This window comes from Gadus morhua, chromosome 16, assembly GCF_902167405.1.
Source record: "Gadus morhua chromosome 16, gadMor3.0, whole genome shotgun sequence".
In the NCBI taxonomy this organism is placed as follows: domain Eukaryota; kingdom Metazoa; phylum Chordata; class Actinopteri; order Gadiformes; family Gadidae; genus Gadus; species Gadus morhua.
Window position 1 is genome coordinate 9,199,299 of NC_044063.1, and position 17,556 is coordinate 9,216,854.

A 17,556-nucleotide genomic window follows, 5' to 3' on the forward strand; every position below is an offset into this window, starting at 1 on the left:
ACTACTGGAATTTTACCAGTAGTTGATAAAAATGAACGAGTCTGAAAGACTGAGAAATGGTTGGTCAATCTATGCGAGTGCATTACCCACCCATTAATGCTTGACAAACTTTGACTTCCAGATCTGTGTGCAATGAGTGAGTAGCAGAAATGAGCAAGCTTCCCAATGTTCAGTGGCCAGATAATCAGTAATCATCAGCCTGTAATAAGGCAGTACAATCATTTCATCCAGTATTAAATGAGTCGATGGCCCTTCTGTCTACCTACCGGGCTACCAACGGGCACTCTGCCCATTCATTCATTGTGCATGACCGGAGTCTTCCACAAGACAGACCTATTGATAAAGCTAAACATCATGTGACACAATTCAAAAAGGATAAAAATAGTGATTTTTAATTTGCCGCTGTCTACCTGTTACAATGTCCATTCTACAACTAGTTGACTTTCACCGACCATTCTGTGTCCAGACAGGGACACAGAAGGGTGAGGTTCCGAAGGTTTGTGTGTGGCGATGGTTGGTCTAGTGTGTGTGGCGATGGTTGGTCTAACCTGTGCACATTAATTCCTCAATGTACAACAAGGGCGCAGCCTCACCCAGCCCCAGGGTCCAATCAGTCTGACTCGAGCCAGGTGAGGGTGCTTAGACCAGACATCACCCACACACTCAACGTTACCATAAATACATTTTCCGATATAAAGGTCCCATGGGGGATAGCTAATGGAGAGGGCCTTTTAGGCTCTCCATGAAACCTCTCAAATGAGGAGCCTGTCCAGCTATTTCAGTTAGTTTGTTGATGTAGCAATAAAAATACACATATATCATATAAGCTATGCATAGATGAGATGACATGGCATGAGTGTATACCACGTATCAGCAGCCTGTATCAATAGAAGGCCTACTGCTCTTTTCTGAATTAAGCTAATACTCATACTGAACGATCAAAGTTGAGGTTGCTGTGGATGTGGCGTCTACTGCAACACACATGCGTGCCAAGGAGAGGACTGCCATGTGTTTAGGAAACGCTAGATGGTGGTGTTGCAAAAAGTGGCTATGCTTTGTAACCAATTCCTATCGTTTGTAGAACCACTTTGAAATAAAGCGTTTATTCACGTGCATCTAGAACATAAATGACTTCACAATGTAAGGATAACGTTTACTAAACATTAGAAATGTCATCTTACTTCATCTCGATTCTCAACTAGTGACCCTTTTTGCCTGGTATATGGTTTATTTTTATTTATTACAATGTGATTATAATTTTCTGGTTATATATTTAAGTTGACCCTGAATACGGTCTAGGCAGGGAGTCCGCCATTTTATAGCGGCTCTAAACAAATCACGTGGAATACGTTATTTTACGGGCAACTGTTTGTTTGTTTGTGCACAGCTGGTCCATGACAACCTTAGAACATTTATTCCATGCATTGAAGACCAAGATGAAGCAAATCACACTCTTTGGGACGGCCCCTAACACCAGGAGTGACCCTCTGTTTGACTGGAGGGTTAAAATCAATAAACTCAGGTGCAAATAATGATAACTTAGAATAAAGTAGGCTGTTCACTCATGATAGCTCAATGTTCAAAATGTGTGTCAATCAAGGTAAGTAAATGGGGAATCGTTGCTTGCTGATATCTATTGCCCAACTCTTTAATCCTCCTGCAAGCAGTCCAAAGTTCAATCCCCAGTCAAATCGCGCAGTACTTCCCACAAGCCTCTCTCTCCATGTCTCTTCTCTCCCTATGGTTCTCCCTGTGATTGGTTGATTGATGAACGCTACTTGAGGCCTCCACCTGCAGCCATTCAACCTTCTGAGACCACGCCCAGTCTGACGCCACAGTCAGCAAAATAAACCGCTGCACACCATGTAATAAACCCAATTCTATAATCTAATTTTAATTTTATATAACTGTTTTATATGTTTGTTAATTAATACAGTTTATACATTTATTAATATCCATTTACATTTTGCATTCACAGTAAAAGTTGCATGTATACATTAATAACACATAATTGTGAGTTCAAAATCTAACACAATGTATCACTGGTGATGGCAATAGGCCTATGAAAATGCCCAAAAATAGCTTTTCTCTCCAAAGATATTTCATAAAAATAATATTATAAGAAGATTTTGCGACTGTATTTATGTCGCCTGTCTAAAATAAGCTGGTTTATTAGTTTGGTGATGAGAGGATAAATAAGAGCGCAGATACATCGCTAACAGCCCAGAATAGGAGTGCAGGGAACATGGTGTTTGTAAACAATGAGGGAGACAGGATCTCTGACTGGCTAGCTGGCTTACCCTGGCTTACCCTCCGCAGACCTGTGTGTATATCGTATGAGCTGTTTGTTTTCCAGGGCTCAAATGAGTTTACGTCCAACATTCTTCATCACCCTGAGTTGGAGTGTCTGACTGTGTGAATTCTCAGCACAAGCTTTGCAACCACGGAGACTGTAAGTGGTCTTGTGGTGCCTGTAAACTCGATGATGTGTCTGAAGATGTGTTCAAAGTGCACACTCAGAAAATGTGACAGTCGCTCAACAGAACAGACTTAGAGGCTTAGATGCTCACAGACTAGACTAGAGGCTGAGAGGCGTGCAGCTAGAGCCCTGAGCGAAGGAATTCTTCAAAATAATTGACGTCAATGGCTTTGATAACGGCCCAATTTCAGAACATACGTTCACCGCAAGGGGGAATGAGTTGAACGCCCCATTTTGATAGTTTCACAAATTAGGTATTAGGTGCCCTCAAAGAACATTGTGCGTAGAGCCCCCAAAAAGCTAGTCACGGCCCTGGATACCCAAATCGTTTATCTATTTTCGTCCTCAACCCCCTTCTCATGATCTTAGTCTTGCCTCAAGCACTGGTTCTAACAGAACAGCACAACTGTAATTGTTTGCAAGAATAAAATGAATACCATGTGATATCACTTAATGTGAATAATTGTAATGAAAATAAAAACACACATTGCAGTTTGACCATAGATGGTGCTGTTGCAGCTGTTTGTGTCTAGTGTTTCTAGGTATTCTTTAACCTTTTCACCCCCCTACCTTTCTGTCCTCAACAGTGACCTTCTACCCTCCCCCTTCCGGCTTTTGTCGTGGTTAACCCCCCCTTTGTTTACTATGTAACAAGGCTGTGCTATGGCACAGCCATACCCATCACCATGGTTGTGGAACACAAGCCGTAAGTTTTAACCCACAACCCATGTTGTGTGTTCAAGTTGGAGTTATTATCAGGCCTGTTAGCCAAGTCATCCCTCGGACACATCGAAGAGGTGCTTGTAACCTTTCATGTTGCTATAATCTTAATACCCAAAACATTATTTGTGCTCTATAGCTGGGGAGTGTATCCCTCTCTCCCTAAGAGATCTGTATCTGGAGAGTCTATTCCTCTCTCTCTTAGTGCTCTATAGCTGGAGAGTCTATTCCTCTCTCTCTTAGGGCTCTATAGCTTGGGAGTGTATCCCTCTCTCCCTTAGAGCTCTGTATCTGGAGAGTCTATTCCTCTCTCTCTTAGTGCTCTATAGCTGGATAGTCTATTCCTCTCTCTCTTAGTGCTCTATAGCTGGGGAGTGTATCCCTCTCTTCCTTAGAGCTCTGTATCTGGAGAGTCTATTCCTCTCTCTCTTTGAGCTCTGTATCTGGAGAGTCTATTCCTCTCTCTCTTAGAGCTCTGTATCTGGAGAGTCTATTCCTCTCTCTCTTAGTGCTCTATAGCTGGAGAGTCTATTCCTCTCTCTCATAGAGCTCTGTAGCTCGGGAGTCTATTCTTGTTTGTTTTAAATTTTTGCAACAATTTACTTATAATCTGAACTAATAAACTCTTACTTTCACTCTTAGTTATCCGGGTTTAGCATGAGGTCCCATGACACAGATACAGTATGTGCAAAACACACATCATCATCTTCATCCTGTACACCCCGCCTCCTGTCCAAACACGCTCACAGCTGGTCTCCCATGTAGTAACCACGGTGACCCTCAGCGGAGAAGACGTACCATTTGACAGGAAGTGGGCGGCACTTCCTGGTTTCGTCTGGGAGCCAACCAATAAGAGTTAGATTGATGGACAGGGAGCGGACCACCAACTAAGTGGATTGTTGGGAAGCCTCAGCTGTGGGGGTTAGAGGATGTGTTGGGAGACATTTTAAACTCTAAGAACTCTGGGATGTGCGTGTTTCACGAGGGAGATGGACTACCCGTGGCTCTACATGATGGTGGGAAGACATCAGAAGCACAAAAAAACTGTTTGAACTGCGTGTTTTTTTCGGGGTGATATCTTGTATGTTGTTTTCCGATTTGTATTGATTTGCGATGAGTGTGATGTATATGTACTCGCGTAAATTACTTTTTAATAAATGTAGATCCTGAAGTTACATGCGAAAGTTCCTCACAGACGTATTGTGGGTCTTGTGTATACGAGTTGTAACCCATGGTTATCAAAGCCAGAATCATGGCTTTTTTATGCTTTTTTATTTCCAGATGAGGACATTCCCTGCTTATATATAAGATATATCCGGGCACATCTGGAAAGCTCTAGTGTCTGTCGTCCGTCCAGATACATTTCCAAAGCATGGACCCAGTTTATGACTGGAAACAGCAGACCTCCTGCTGATATTATCTTTTAAGGTTGCACTAAGGAGCTCTAACATCTATTTTGAACCGTGGTTTATATGGCTGTGCGGCAGTATTTTACCACACAACTGCGGAGACCAGAGATTAGGAGATTACGCCATTATTAAGAAGTAGGCCTACTTCAAACAGAGATCAAACATTCTGTGAGTAATATTGAAATGTGGACAAGAAAGCAGCCAAAAGCCGCCCATATATATGCACACACTCACACTCATATGCAAGGGAGCAGCTTTGTATACAACTATCATACAATATGTGCACTAACTGAAATTTAGTATGTGACAAAAACAATCCTTCCACATCCATTTTGTGGTCGCGTGTTTTGGCCTTAGTCGTTTGACTCGTTGCTCACGTTAGAGCACATTTAGTCTGTGTTACGAAACATGCCATATTTTCAGCGGGGGGAAGTGTCAAGGAAAAGCAACGGGGTTTAGAACTTGGGAGAGATCCACGATGTGATGAGAAACCACGTGACCTCTGTGAGCCACAGCACCCTGTGGCGTGCTGGTGATCTGTGAAAGAGACACACTGCTGGAGTCGCAGGCAAGGGAGATGCATTCGCACGTGGAGAGGCACACATGATTTGACATACACACAGGTGCAAACAAGCGCACACACGCACACACACACACAAACATACACACACACACACACACACACACACACACACACACACACACACACACACACACACACACACACATATACATGCACAGCGACATAAAAACAACGCACACATGACCACACCCAAACACACACACACACACACATAAATGGACGCGCAAAACAAGCGCACACATCAATCGTCTTCACTTCTGTTCATTTCCATCAAGGATTTTGAACAAATCATGAAACGCAATTCATTATTTTAAATTCAAAACTCTAAGATTCCTTCAAGGTTAATCCCCATCTTCTCTCACAATCCATGGCTTTACATTTTTGAGTTGATTTATGAATGTATTAAATGACAGCAAAGGAGTTTCCCTTCAATTAAACACGCAAACAAACACACACCCTCACATACGCAGACACAGTTGTCGCAAAAACAGCAATAAATGAAAATATGTGTCCCTTGGTGAAGGCTTTGGTCTGATGCATCTCACAACACTGAGTAAGCAAAAGGAGTATCCCTTCAATTACACACACAAACACAGACACACACACACACACACACACACACACACACACATACACACACAGACACACACACACACACAGGCACACACACACACACACACATACACACACACACACACATGCACACACATGAACACACACACACACACAGTCGTAGCAAAAAATAGCAATAAATGACAATATATGTCCCTTGGTGGACACTTTGGTCCGATGCGTCTCACAACACTGCGTGCATGCATCCATCTCACCAAGGGTGGCCCTGATGGAAACAAACCCCTCGCCCTGGCGATGTTAATGCCATGCTCTATCAGTGGAGCTACGCAGGGAATCACACCCCTCACCCCGGCAGTGTCAATGCCATGTTGTACCAGTCGAGCGAGACTGGAACTAATAGGATGTATGCCTGGTCCTGGAGCCCTGTAGATCACTGGGCCAATGCAACCTCCACACGGACAGGGCTGCTTTATTGCGCTCCAGAACAGCACTGCATCGTATGACTGCAGCCAGCTGACGCTCTGCCTCTGCTGGGGACATGGGAGCACCAGGCAGACTCCCACTGTGATACACTGTGTGCTGCGTAGCTGTGTTTATTCCCCCAGGCTTATTATAGACTATACATATCACATCTATTTATTTGAAGTTGATAATTCTTGCCACACTTAGCGGAGAAGAGAGAAGAGGAAAGGGGTGAGGAGGAGAGAGGCAGAACTGGGGAGAGTGAGGAGAGGAAAGGGGTTGGAGGGGGGGAGAGAGGACAGAAGCAGAGGAAAGGGGTGAGGAGGGCAGAGGGACAGGGGGATTACGGGGGGAGAGATGAGGGGAAAACTGAGGGTTGGAAGGAGGGGGGAGAGAGAAAGTGAGATCGGCGAGAGGAACACGATGAATAGAGAGGAAAGAGTGGAGAGGAGGGAAGGAGGCGGAGAGAGGAAAAGGGAGGAGGAGGACTATATTCAAACCAAGTGGGTTCATACAATCCATGGTGAGCGCATCCACTGCTGAGCTGCTCGGATACTGGCGAGGGTGATGCCGATCCAGGTGCTGGAGCTTGTAGGGCACGATGTTGCATTCTGGGTAGCAGAGGGACTTGAGCAACTGGACTTGAGCAACTGGAATGCAAATAGTACCACGGGAGCTGTGTTAGCCAGAAGGTTTTCCTTGTTCACGCAATGTGCTGACCTTCCAGCCCCCCCCCCCCCCCCCCCCCCCGTCGCTGAACGCATGAATTATTGAGTTCTCTGTACCCTCGACAGACACTTGAACTCTTTCAGTGAAACGCCGTTTCAATACCCATACATTTAAATCCCCATGTCAGCTCTGCCATGTTTCAAGACGAGAGCCGTGAGTCTTGTGGTTTATTTAAATGGATGTGATGGAGTATTTTTCCAAGGACTGTTTGACGTCTTCATCTAAATGTATTCATGATTGAGTCCGTCGTTGGGTTAAAAAACCCTTGACCACAGCCAATACTGAAAGCGTTGATCGTAACCGATCTGAACAAGTCAAGTTCAAGTTCAATATCTATGAAAGTTTCTGTCAATGAAAAAAGAAAATGGAATTTCATTCTGGGCCTTCTGCAGGCATTCCGCTTACATCAACGTTTAGGGTTACTTATAGATTCCAGTGTATGTCATATATGTACATCAGCATCAAAGTTTAATTTGTTTTGTTTAATTTAATTGTTTAATGTATGTCAGCATTTAATTCTAAATGTTCCGTGGTCACCACCATTGTTTATAGTGACGTGGTGACAGTTCCTTCTCATGTCTCATGTTTACACGCAAAGCTTTCTTTGGGAAGACTATGTAACGGATGAATGTATTTCAATGAAAGCTAAATAAATGTTCACATCTTAAATGGTGGGGGTAGGCTTTGATCATCCTTGGATAGTTGGACGATAAAATGAAAAACCGGAGTAAAATAATCCAAAGAGATGTAACATCTTAACCACAGATACAGGGTTCCACACTATGTCCAGCCAGTGTGAGGCAGAGGCCTGTTTTGAAGGGTCTCTGTTTTAATAGAGTAACACACAGTTATTCAACTGTATTTTTTATTGTAACAGGGCAAAAACAACTAGGTTTATAGCACAAAGTCACTTTTTGAAAAGAACCAATTTTAGAAATACAGGCTTTGATTGTTCTCCGCCTCACTTTTGATAAAATATCTGCCAAATGTTAAATTAATGTCCATAACAATGGTAATAACAATGGGGTGGCAGCGATTGCGTGTGTGGTCTGGTCAGTGACCTTCATCATGGCGTCGTTCACACCTCACTGAGCAACTGGGAGGAGAGGGGAGGGGAGGGTGGGAGGGGAGGGGGGGAGAGGAGGGGGGAGAGGAGGGGGGAGAGGAGGGAAGAGGAGAGAGGAGGGGAGGGAGGAGGGAAGAGGAGAGCGGAGGGGGGGAAGGAGAGCAGAGGGGAGGAACGAGGGGAGGAGGAGAGATTGTTGGATAGAGGAGAGGGGAGAGATGAGGGAAGGGAGGGGAGAGGGGCGATGAGGGGAGATAGAGACAGAGAGCGAGGAGGGGGTGGGAGAGGGAGAAGATAAATGGGGAAAAGAGGGGAAGGAATGAGAGAGCAAGAGAATAAAGAGTAAGAGAAGGGAGAGACTTGGAGAGGATTGGATAGAGGATTGTAGGGGAGTGGAGAGGGGAGGAAGATCGGATAGAGGAGGAGAAAGAGGAGAGAAAGGGGAATTGTTCTATTCATCCCAGTTTGTGTTGATTCAAATGTGGTTAGATTAAACAACCACCACTTTCTTGTGTTTATGTTTTCTGGGAGCGTCTGCTTGCGTTGCTGATATTTTGTTTCAAATATGACAGCTAAATTATGAAATGATGAGGTGATGGCAAATAAATTAAGTTTGGCTGGGCCATCATTTTATATGATTGATTATAGCGTTAAGTGGTATTGTATCGATTCGTATGACATGAAGAGATCATTTTATTGTCAACCAGCTCTGTGGCCAAAGTAAATTATAATGAGAATGTAATCAAGACTTTTGTTGATATCATACATAGTCATTGATGCAATGATCCTGTCTTGGTTCGATTTTGTGGATTGGCATTTATTCATAAACATATAATATATATCTTGCCAATGTTCATTTTTAAACGTGGGGGCAATCCCCTTTTGAAACGACGAGAGACAGGTTCCTTTATGTCCCTCAGGTGTTTCCTTAGGATAACCTGGTAATGAATGAGTTTATTAGCGCACTCACTGCCATGATGTCACCATCTGGTGGGCTTTCTATATATAGAGCGACAGTAAAGGTGACCACTGATGCAGAGTGGGCGAGAGACAATTAATGTTCCCTTGGCTCCCCCCCCCCCCCCCCCCCCCCCCCCCCCCCCACTCTCTTTCTCGCTGCTCTAAGACACGGGAGCGATCAAGAGCAACCCATGCACGCAATGCACCAAATGCCCACGCACACACGGTAATACATGCACGCATGTTGGCACAGCACCAAACATTATACGTGCACGCAAGCACACATAAAATAACTGAAAGTCAGAGAGCCGCTTCTTCGCTGACATTGATGACGGACACTTGAGGGTTAGCGTTTCAGCATATTTAGGGCTTATTTCAAAATCACATTTACGGAGTGGAGGAAAATGTCTTTCTTTTCTCGCCCACTCTCTTTTTCTCTCTCTCTCTCGCTCTCTCTCTCGCTCTCTCTCCACCCTTCACACATACACACATATACGTCCTATATAGGGGAACCCATTCAGTCAGGTCATAAATACAAGGTCTGATGCGGAAGCTAATAATATGGATGGGAGTGAGAGTGTGTGTGTGTGTGTGTGTGTGTGTGTGTGTGTGTGTGTGTGTGTGTGTGTGTGTGTGTGTGTGTGTGTGTGTGTGTGTGCGTGCGTGCGTGCGTGCGTGCGTGCGTGCGTGCGTGCGTGCGTGCGTGCGTGCGTGTGTGCACTTCAGACCACACATTAATTCCTTTTCCCTTTCAGGACCTTTTCTAGCCAAATACATAACATAAACCCCAGTCAGACACACATGTTAATGCACATATTTTATTATTTTCACCGTTGTCTGTTCTAACTAAGAAACATTGTCTTTTAATCCCTCAGGTTCCGCCAACTACAAGGATGAGCAGAACCACAACAACCAGACTACCTGCCCCCAGTGGCCATTCTTGAGAACATGAGATAGAGATTTAGAAGAAAAGGTTTTTTTGAAGAGCAATCTTACCCCAAAAAAAAAAATCGAAATTTGGCAACAGCGCCATCTGTTGGTGTCAGTTGTTTGTGAAATCGTATATTGGGACAGTGTTTTGGGTATGGTTTTGGATTACAATGTTCCCTGGTGTCCAACTGGATATATTTGATGAATGAAGTCGCCATGACCTGGCCAATAGTGTGTCCAAATTCAGGGGAGTCTGTTCTGTTTACCATTGTGAGGTCGAGTGTGCTGCTTCCGTGTTTACACACACACACATACAAACACATTTCAGCTTGGGCGACAATGTGTAAACAATGAGGCCTCTTCTGTTTCCTTGTTGGCGATAGACAGAGCAAACAGAGTCTGATACATAATTAGGGAGTAAATTAACACCTATTATTAAATGGAATAGTAATTGGTCGTAACAAGGCCACAATGGTGCTGCAACCTACTGTTGCCAAAACGTGTAAGTGCACAGGAAACACTGTATTAGTCTCTCTTAATCCTTTTATTCAAAGTCAGATGATTCCTTGTATTGTTTGTTGGCCCAGGTCAGATGAATGGCAAAACGTTGGCTTGTGCAGTTTGTGTTTTATGCTATGGGACAAATCTTTATGATAATAGAAAGTGTCTGTGTACTAAGGAAAAGTGGCATACTAGCCCGAGTCATTGACATTTCTTCTCCCTCTCAAATACCGTCAGTTATTTACAGGCTTAAACTGGTAATTACACCCTTCTATTTATTGAAAAGTTTTCTTGTCACCAAAGTTCATTACCAAATGTTTTTTAAAATATCATTGCCTAGCAACAAACATACAGGGAAGAGGTTCTTTCCAGTAATAAATTAACTGATCTGCCAAACACATTCACAGCATTAAACTGAGGGGACACAGCCATCCTGGCCATAGCTGTTTACACTTGGCCAGAGAGGCACATCCCAGATGAGAAGTCATCAATTTGGACTTTATAACACAGGATTATTTCTGTGCTTCACACAGATCTTGCACGAGATACTTCATCCATGGCAGTTTTTTAAAGTGTTTAGACTTTTACAATGAACCCTAAAGTAGAAACATCATGTCCTGGTTGCGTGTCCTCTACGCCCCCTCCCCCCCCCCCCCCCCCCCCAAACACACATGTCTGACTCAGCCCTGACCTTTGACCTTTGGGTTGTTGTTGTTGTTGTTCTGCTGTGGTAGCAATGAGGGTCTGTGACTCACAAAAATAACATAAATACATGTTATATCAGCTGAGGTACTTCCGAAGGACTTTTGGCTTCCTGACAAACTGTTGAAATGGAAACAGTTGAGACATTTTAAATTAGCATTGTGAATGATTTGGGACCATACTTCCTGTACAGCGACCAATACAGTGTTCCTTTAGCTAAGAGTCACTTCCTCTTCTCCGTGAATGGACGGTACACCTCCCAGTCCCCTCACTCTTACCGTGCCCGGGCGAGGTTTCTTTAAAGTTCTATCATTTCCTATTCCTTCATACACGGTGAGCAACGCTCACAATGTCTTCAAATGGCGGCGCGCTGTCGCACGTCATCAACAGTTCTTGACAATTCAATCGTCATGGCACCGACGGGTTTCGCAAAAAAAGGTTCCAACTGTTTGCCATTGCGCAAATTGTGGCACAAACAGTTCCTCGTTCGACTCCCTTTGCCTCATGGGCGGGGCGGCACCACGGAAGGAAGGGGGACTCGTGTTCTCGGCTCGCGGTCGCCGCCCCCGCAGACTGACGAATCCTATCAGCCCTGTAACCACCGCCACCGCCACCACCGCCACCGCCACCACCACCACCACCACCTCTGGGCTGTTGCGTCGCAGCAGTCCCCCTCCCCCACCCCCAAGTTTGTTTTTAGTGTGTGGTCAAAGGGCCTCATTCACCTAGCGGCCATCTTGGTGATAATCGCTAGCAGGGCAAGCTAGCTTTCAGCTAGCATGCCCAGCTAGCGTTTATCAACAAGATGGCGGTCAGCTGAACAAGGCCCACAGCGGTTACTTCCTCCCGCTGAGGATGGTCATCTGCAGACACTCCTCCTTCAGCGCCACCAGCTCCGTCTTGTAGCCGCCGGCCTTGGTGCCGTCGGCGTACACGCACGGCTGCTTCTTGGCCGACAGCGGCGTCTCCACCGAGACGGAGTTGGCCGCGTTGAGGAAGTCGGCGTCGGCGTCGGCGTGCGACGGCGAGCCGGAGCCCTTGCGGCGGCCGCGGCGGCGGTTGCACACGGCGTCCACCAGCGAGGTCAGCGCCCGGCCCACGTCGTGCCGCGCCCCCTCGTTGACGAAGCAGTACAGGATGGGGTCGGCCACGCAGTTGAGGCTGGTAAGCGCCAGCGACACGTGGTAGGCGGCGAACATGCTCTCCTCGTTGCCGCAGTCGCACGGCTTGTTGAGGAAGAGCACGCTGCGCCACAGCAGCAGCACGTGGTACGGCCCGAAGCAGAAGAGCACGATGAGGATGAGGCTGAGCGCCAGCCGCTGGATCTTGGCCTTCTCCTCGCGCTCGGTGGACACGTTGCAGCGCACCGCCACCAGGATGCCCCGGTACGCCACCAGCATGGCCGTCCAGGGCGCCAGGAAGCCCAGGAAGGTGCGGTAGAGGTTCATGCCCGCCACCCACTCCTGCATGGGGTACTTCTCGAAGCAGAAGGTGTGGTTGAAGCGGTCCTGGAACAGCTCGTTGTGGAAGAGCGGCGCCGAGTTGGCCACGATCTCGCAGATCCAGACCAGCGCGCTCACCAAGATGGCTGAATAGTGGGGGGGGGGGAGGGAGTGGCAGGGGGGAGAGGTGGAGGAGGAGGAGAGGGAGAGAGGAGAGGGAGGGAGGAGATGAGAGGAAAGTTAAGGGGTGGAGGAGCAGAAAAATGATATACTGAACTACAAAAATACTGAACTATGAAAATACTATGTTACTAAAAGGCTGATCTACTAAATACTCCGAAAATACTTGACGTTTATAACTAATATGTACCACATACAGTACATTTACAACAAGGTTTATCATACACACATACAACATACATCAATATGGAAAATGTACACCTCTGGAAAGGAGAGTGGCACCTTTTGATTTATCATCAGAAAATCCAAATGAGACGTCCGACTCAAAGCCTCGCTCTCTGAGGTTCTCTGGACCTGGCGAACCCCACCCAAACCTCCTCCGGCGTACCTGTTTTGATCCGGCGGACCTTGGCGAAGCGCATGGGGTAGGCCACGGCCAGGTAGCGGTCCAGCGAGATGCAGCACAGGAAGGCGATGCTGACGTAGATGTTGGTGTAGAAGATGAAGCCGAACAGCTTGCAGCTCTCCTCGCCGTGGATCCAGTGGTCGTGCTGCAGGAAGTAGTCGATCCACAGCGGCAGCGTGGCGATGTACAGCAGGTCGGCCACCGACAGGTTGATCAGGTAGATGCCCAGCTCGTTGCGCTGCCGCACCTGAGGACGGGGGGGGGGGGGGCTAGGGTCAGGTGGCGGCCGGATTGGGTCGTGTTCAAGGAGTTATCATTGGATTAGGATTCAATTAGGTATTTGATCGAATTGGAAGAGGTTTGAAAGGACAGATTCAATGAGATGAATTGAAATTATTAGGATTAGATAAATGTAGACTGATTCAAATCGGATCTGCTCGATCGGTTGATTCCTTAAGCAAAAGGTTGAGCAACGAAATACTCACGCACATGGCTTTGTTAATTTGTTAAACACAGTGCTGTAGAATACAAAACACATAGTAGTTCTAGTAAATGGACGGCATTTATAACGCTCTTTTCTAACCATTGGCCACCCAAAGCGCCTTACAATATTGCCTCACATTCACCATTCACACATTCACGGCGGAGTCAACCATGCAAGACCAGCTCGTCGGGAGCAGTTAGGGTTAGGTGCCATGCTCAAGCACACCTCAACACTCAACTAGGAGGAGCCGGGGATTGAACCGGCAACCTGAAGGTTGCCAGCCAACCCGCTCTACCTCCTGAGCTAGTGCCGCCCCAGTAGGTCTCTACAAAAAGAGACAAGAGCCAAAGGGAAACCGGGTAGTAACAAGGATATGTGTGCGTGTGCGTGTGAGTGTGAGTGGTTCTTGCGTGAGTGAGGGAGTGTGCCAGTGCGTGTGTGCGCCCTTGCGTGCGAGTGTGTGTGTGTGTGCGTTGATGTGCTCGAGGGTCTCACCTGCATGTACGCGGCCCACAGGGCCATACAGTTGGTGGGGAGGCCCAGGACGATGACGATGATGTAGAGGGTGGGCTGGAAGTACTGGTCCACCTTGCTGTCCACTTCACAGAACGAGATGTTGCACATTGTCCTTGCTGTGCGTCGGATCGATGCATACAAAGTGTGTGTGTAGGGCGTGTTTGTTTGCGTGCGACCGTTTTCTTTCTTTCCGGGGTTTAATTTAGGTTGCCAGGTTACTCTCAGCCCTGCGCATTCCTGGCAGGTTTCGGTTGGTTCGTGGTCCGGTGGTCACCTGGACCGCCTGCCGGTCGTCGTTCTAAGGCGGGCGTCGTAGGGAGACGGCGGATCAAAGCGGCAGCGTTGTCGTGTCCGGGGCTGAGGTTAGGCAGAGGACCATTCATGGTTGTGTTAAAAAAAAACTCACACTGTCTGTCTGCCCCGTCCGTCAGCCTGACGCTCTCCCTCCGTCTCTCCGTCTGTCTGTCTCTGTTTGTTTGTCTCTCTGTCCGTCTCTGTACCTCCTCCTGTCGCTCTCTCTGTCTGGCTGTCTCTCTACATCGCTCGCTCTGTCCGTCTGCCTTACCGCCTGTGTCCGTCCGACACTCGGCCTGCCTGTCTCTCTCTCTCTCTTTGTCAGTCTGCGGGCTCCTGATCCCCCCCCCCCGTGTGTGTGTCTCTGTGAGGGGGCGTAAGGGAGGACAGAGCCTCTCTCCCTCCTGCTAAGGAGGAGATTTAAACAGCTGGGGGAAGGACAGCGGCGTTATCGACACGCCAGCAGCCCTGCTCTCGCTCTGAGCGCCGGCTCCTCAATCTCTCTCACAGCGGGCCGCGGGCCGGGGCGGCGGCGCACACGCACGCGCCTCCATGGGGTGGAACGGGATCTGATCCGGTACGTGTGGACAGGGGGGCTCAGGGTTTGAGCGGCGCCGTGTTGGGGGGATTGTGGTAGAGAGACGAGGAGATTCACCGATTGTGTGTGTTCACCTGTTTGGTAGGCTGCGTGTGTGTGTGTGTGTGTGTGTGTGTGTGTGTGTGTGTGTGTGTGTGTGTGTGTGTGTGTGTGTGTGTGTGTGTGTGTGTGTGTGTGTGTGTGTGTGTGTGTGTGTGTGTGTGTGTGTGTGTGTGTGTGTGGAGGGTTATCTGTTGCTCCTTTACAGTTTGTGGAGCGGTCTCAGTGCCGGTGCAGCCCTGACCGGGACCTGATGGACGACCGCAAGGTTTCCGGCAGCCTTGAGGCCACGCCCTTTAACCAGGAGCATGCTCATCTGGAGAGAGAGAGAGAGAGAGAGAGAGAGAGAGAGAGAGAGAGAGAGAGAGAGAGAGAGAGAGAGAGAGAGAGAGAGAGAGAGAGGGGTTAGAGAGCAAAGACAAAATATGGAGTTAGATTCCTGGTTCGACAGTAGGGGAGAGAGTACCTAAGAGAGGGAAAGTCTAAACAAGACTGAGAGTGAGCAAAAGATGTGTTCAATCGGGAAAAAGTGAGAGCGGAGGGCGAGAGAGGCCGAACAGTGACGGACGAGGTATAACACAAGGGAGACCGAGGCCTGGGATCAGTGAGCGAGTGAAGGATCAGCACAGGACACACAGTTATAGAGAGAGAGAGAGAGAGAGAGAGAGAGAGAGAGAGAGAGAGAGAGAGAGAGAGCGAGAGCGGGAGAGAAAGGGCGTGACAGAAAGCACTTAAAACATTTGATTTAATAAGTGCAAGGACTGGAATTTGTCTCGGAGACTTACTTATTGTCAAATCACAAAGACTCTCATGTGCAGAACATGCCCTGTGCACTTGGCAGCGGTACCAGAACCACAACGTGCACGGTTCTCTACTCACACAACGTATCTCTGGATGACTATAATAGTCACAGAAAGTATCCATCAAGAAGTACAGTACATAGCGTAATCTTTATTCAGCCAAATTTGCAAAGCTGCTGACTGTTATGACATATACCCTGATATATGTCATAACATAAATATAATTTGATATACGATATATATAGGACCTACGATAGAAATGCCGTTTTCGGCTCAAGCCAGGTATTTGGACCAGTGATTGTGAGCAGAAGCGACAGAGCACGGTAGTGAAGGGATGAAGTGAGTACCAACCCCCGGCGGGAAGGAACCCGTTGGATACCCAGTGGCTGCCAGCCTACCTACAGGCATCCTAGAACAACACGCCTCACCAACACCTGTTCATTCATGTATGGGTAAGGTAAGGTTAGGCTATCTTCTATTGTCCACTTTAGGAAAAATTCTTCCTCTGCTTTTGACCCATCCGGGAGGCGGTGAATACACACTTGCACACACTCACACAGACAGACAGACAGACAGACACAGGTCACACCGGCACACCCGGAGCAGTGGGCAGCGCAGCGCCCGGGGAGATGAGTCAGTTCAGCTAATGACCCGGGGAATGTATCAATCAACTCCTTCCCTGGAAGTCCTTTTTGAATAAAAAATTAGAACATTTACAGTAACGCACGGTTGACCGATATTCAGTCTTCAGTCTCTCGTCCCTCCACATCTGTTTGCAAGTAGAAGCAACTTGTACAATACGCACACACACAAGGAGTTCATAAGAAGGGGAAACTCTGATGTTGGTATGTGGCTTCATAACTGGTATATCTGCCTGTCATTTCGTCTTTTTCTCTCCACGGTCACTGGTCCTGTTTGCACAACAACATCAACAACACACACTATCTTATCCGCACACTCCGTAGCCTACCATTGTTCACCGTAGAATGGCTGCTTCACCGGGAACGGACACGGCAGCAGCAGGAATTCAAAGTATCTGCCGGCCATATGGCAGCAGAAACTGGAGGAATTGTGGGAGGGGGGAGGTGTAATGAATTAATGGGTATGACTTGTAGCCATTGTTCACTGACATTTTGTGTCTGCGCCTCTTAATCACACTGCACACATTTAATGCCTGCAATGTAGGCAATGCAACACAGACCGCATTTCAGAGCAGAACTAGGCCTGGAACAGGTTCATTGAGATGATGTTATTAATCCAAGGAAAGAATTATTAATGATAAATGTTGTCACAACTGCTATACTGTACTAGCCTATATGATACTCTAATATGTAGGCTACCAAAAACTTTAGAAATATATGTTAGATATGCTTAAATAACAATATCAGCTCCTTAATGCTAAAAAGAGAGCAAGACAAGATATTTATATCTCCAAGGTTCAATCTGCAAACCGCGGTATGAATAATTCACTGACACATCTCCAGAAAGCTTCCTGTTAACAGAGTACCCACGCCATCCCCCCCCCCCCCACCTCCCCCAACCCACTACAAACACAACACAAGCCCAGAGATCCGTATCGGATGCGACCGAGCGAGAGTAAAGTGGTTCTGCCGTCCCATTGGGTGGCGTGTTACATGACACCCCAGATGGCTATCGCTGAGTCTTTATCACGTCTGGCTTGCT

The 17,556-nt window shown here is 47.2% G+C and overlaps 1 protein-coding gene across 4 annotated transcripts in view; it reads right to left on the reverse strand.

Annotated features, from left to right (window-relative positions):
- Positions 1–9,785: 9,785 nt before the first annotated feature.
- Positions 9,786–17,556, reverse strand: part of gpr4 (G protein-coupled receptor 4) — a 33,989-nt gene continuing 26,218 nt past the window's right edge. For 2 of the 4 annotated variants that reach the window (XM_030381151.1, XM_030381155.1), the window contains exons 2-4: positions 14,122–15,389; positions 13,125–13,389; positions 9,786–12,702 (exon numbers count right to left, since the gene is read on the reverse strand). In XM_030381151.1, coding sequence (XP_030237011.1) covers positions 11,951–12,702; positions 13,125–13,389; positions 14,122–14,250 — 1,146 coding nt within the window. In that variant the 5' untranslated portion in view covers positions 14,251–15,389 and the 3' untranslated portion in view covers positions 9,786–11,950. Of the gene's footprint in view, positions 12,703–13,124; positions 13,390–14,121; positions 15,390–16,843; positions 16,934–17,556 lie in introns of all 4 variants that reach the window. The other 2 variants (XM_030381154.1, XM_030381152.1) reach the window with 2 other exon arrangements.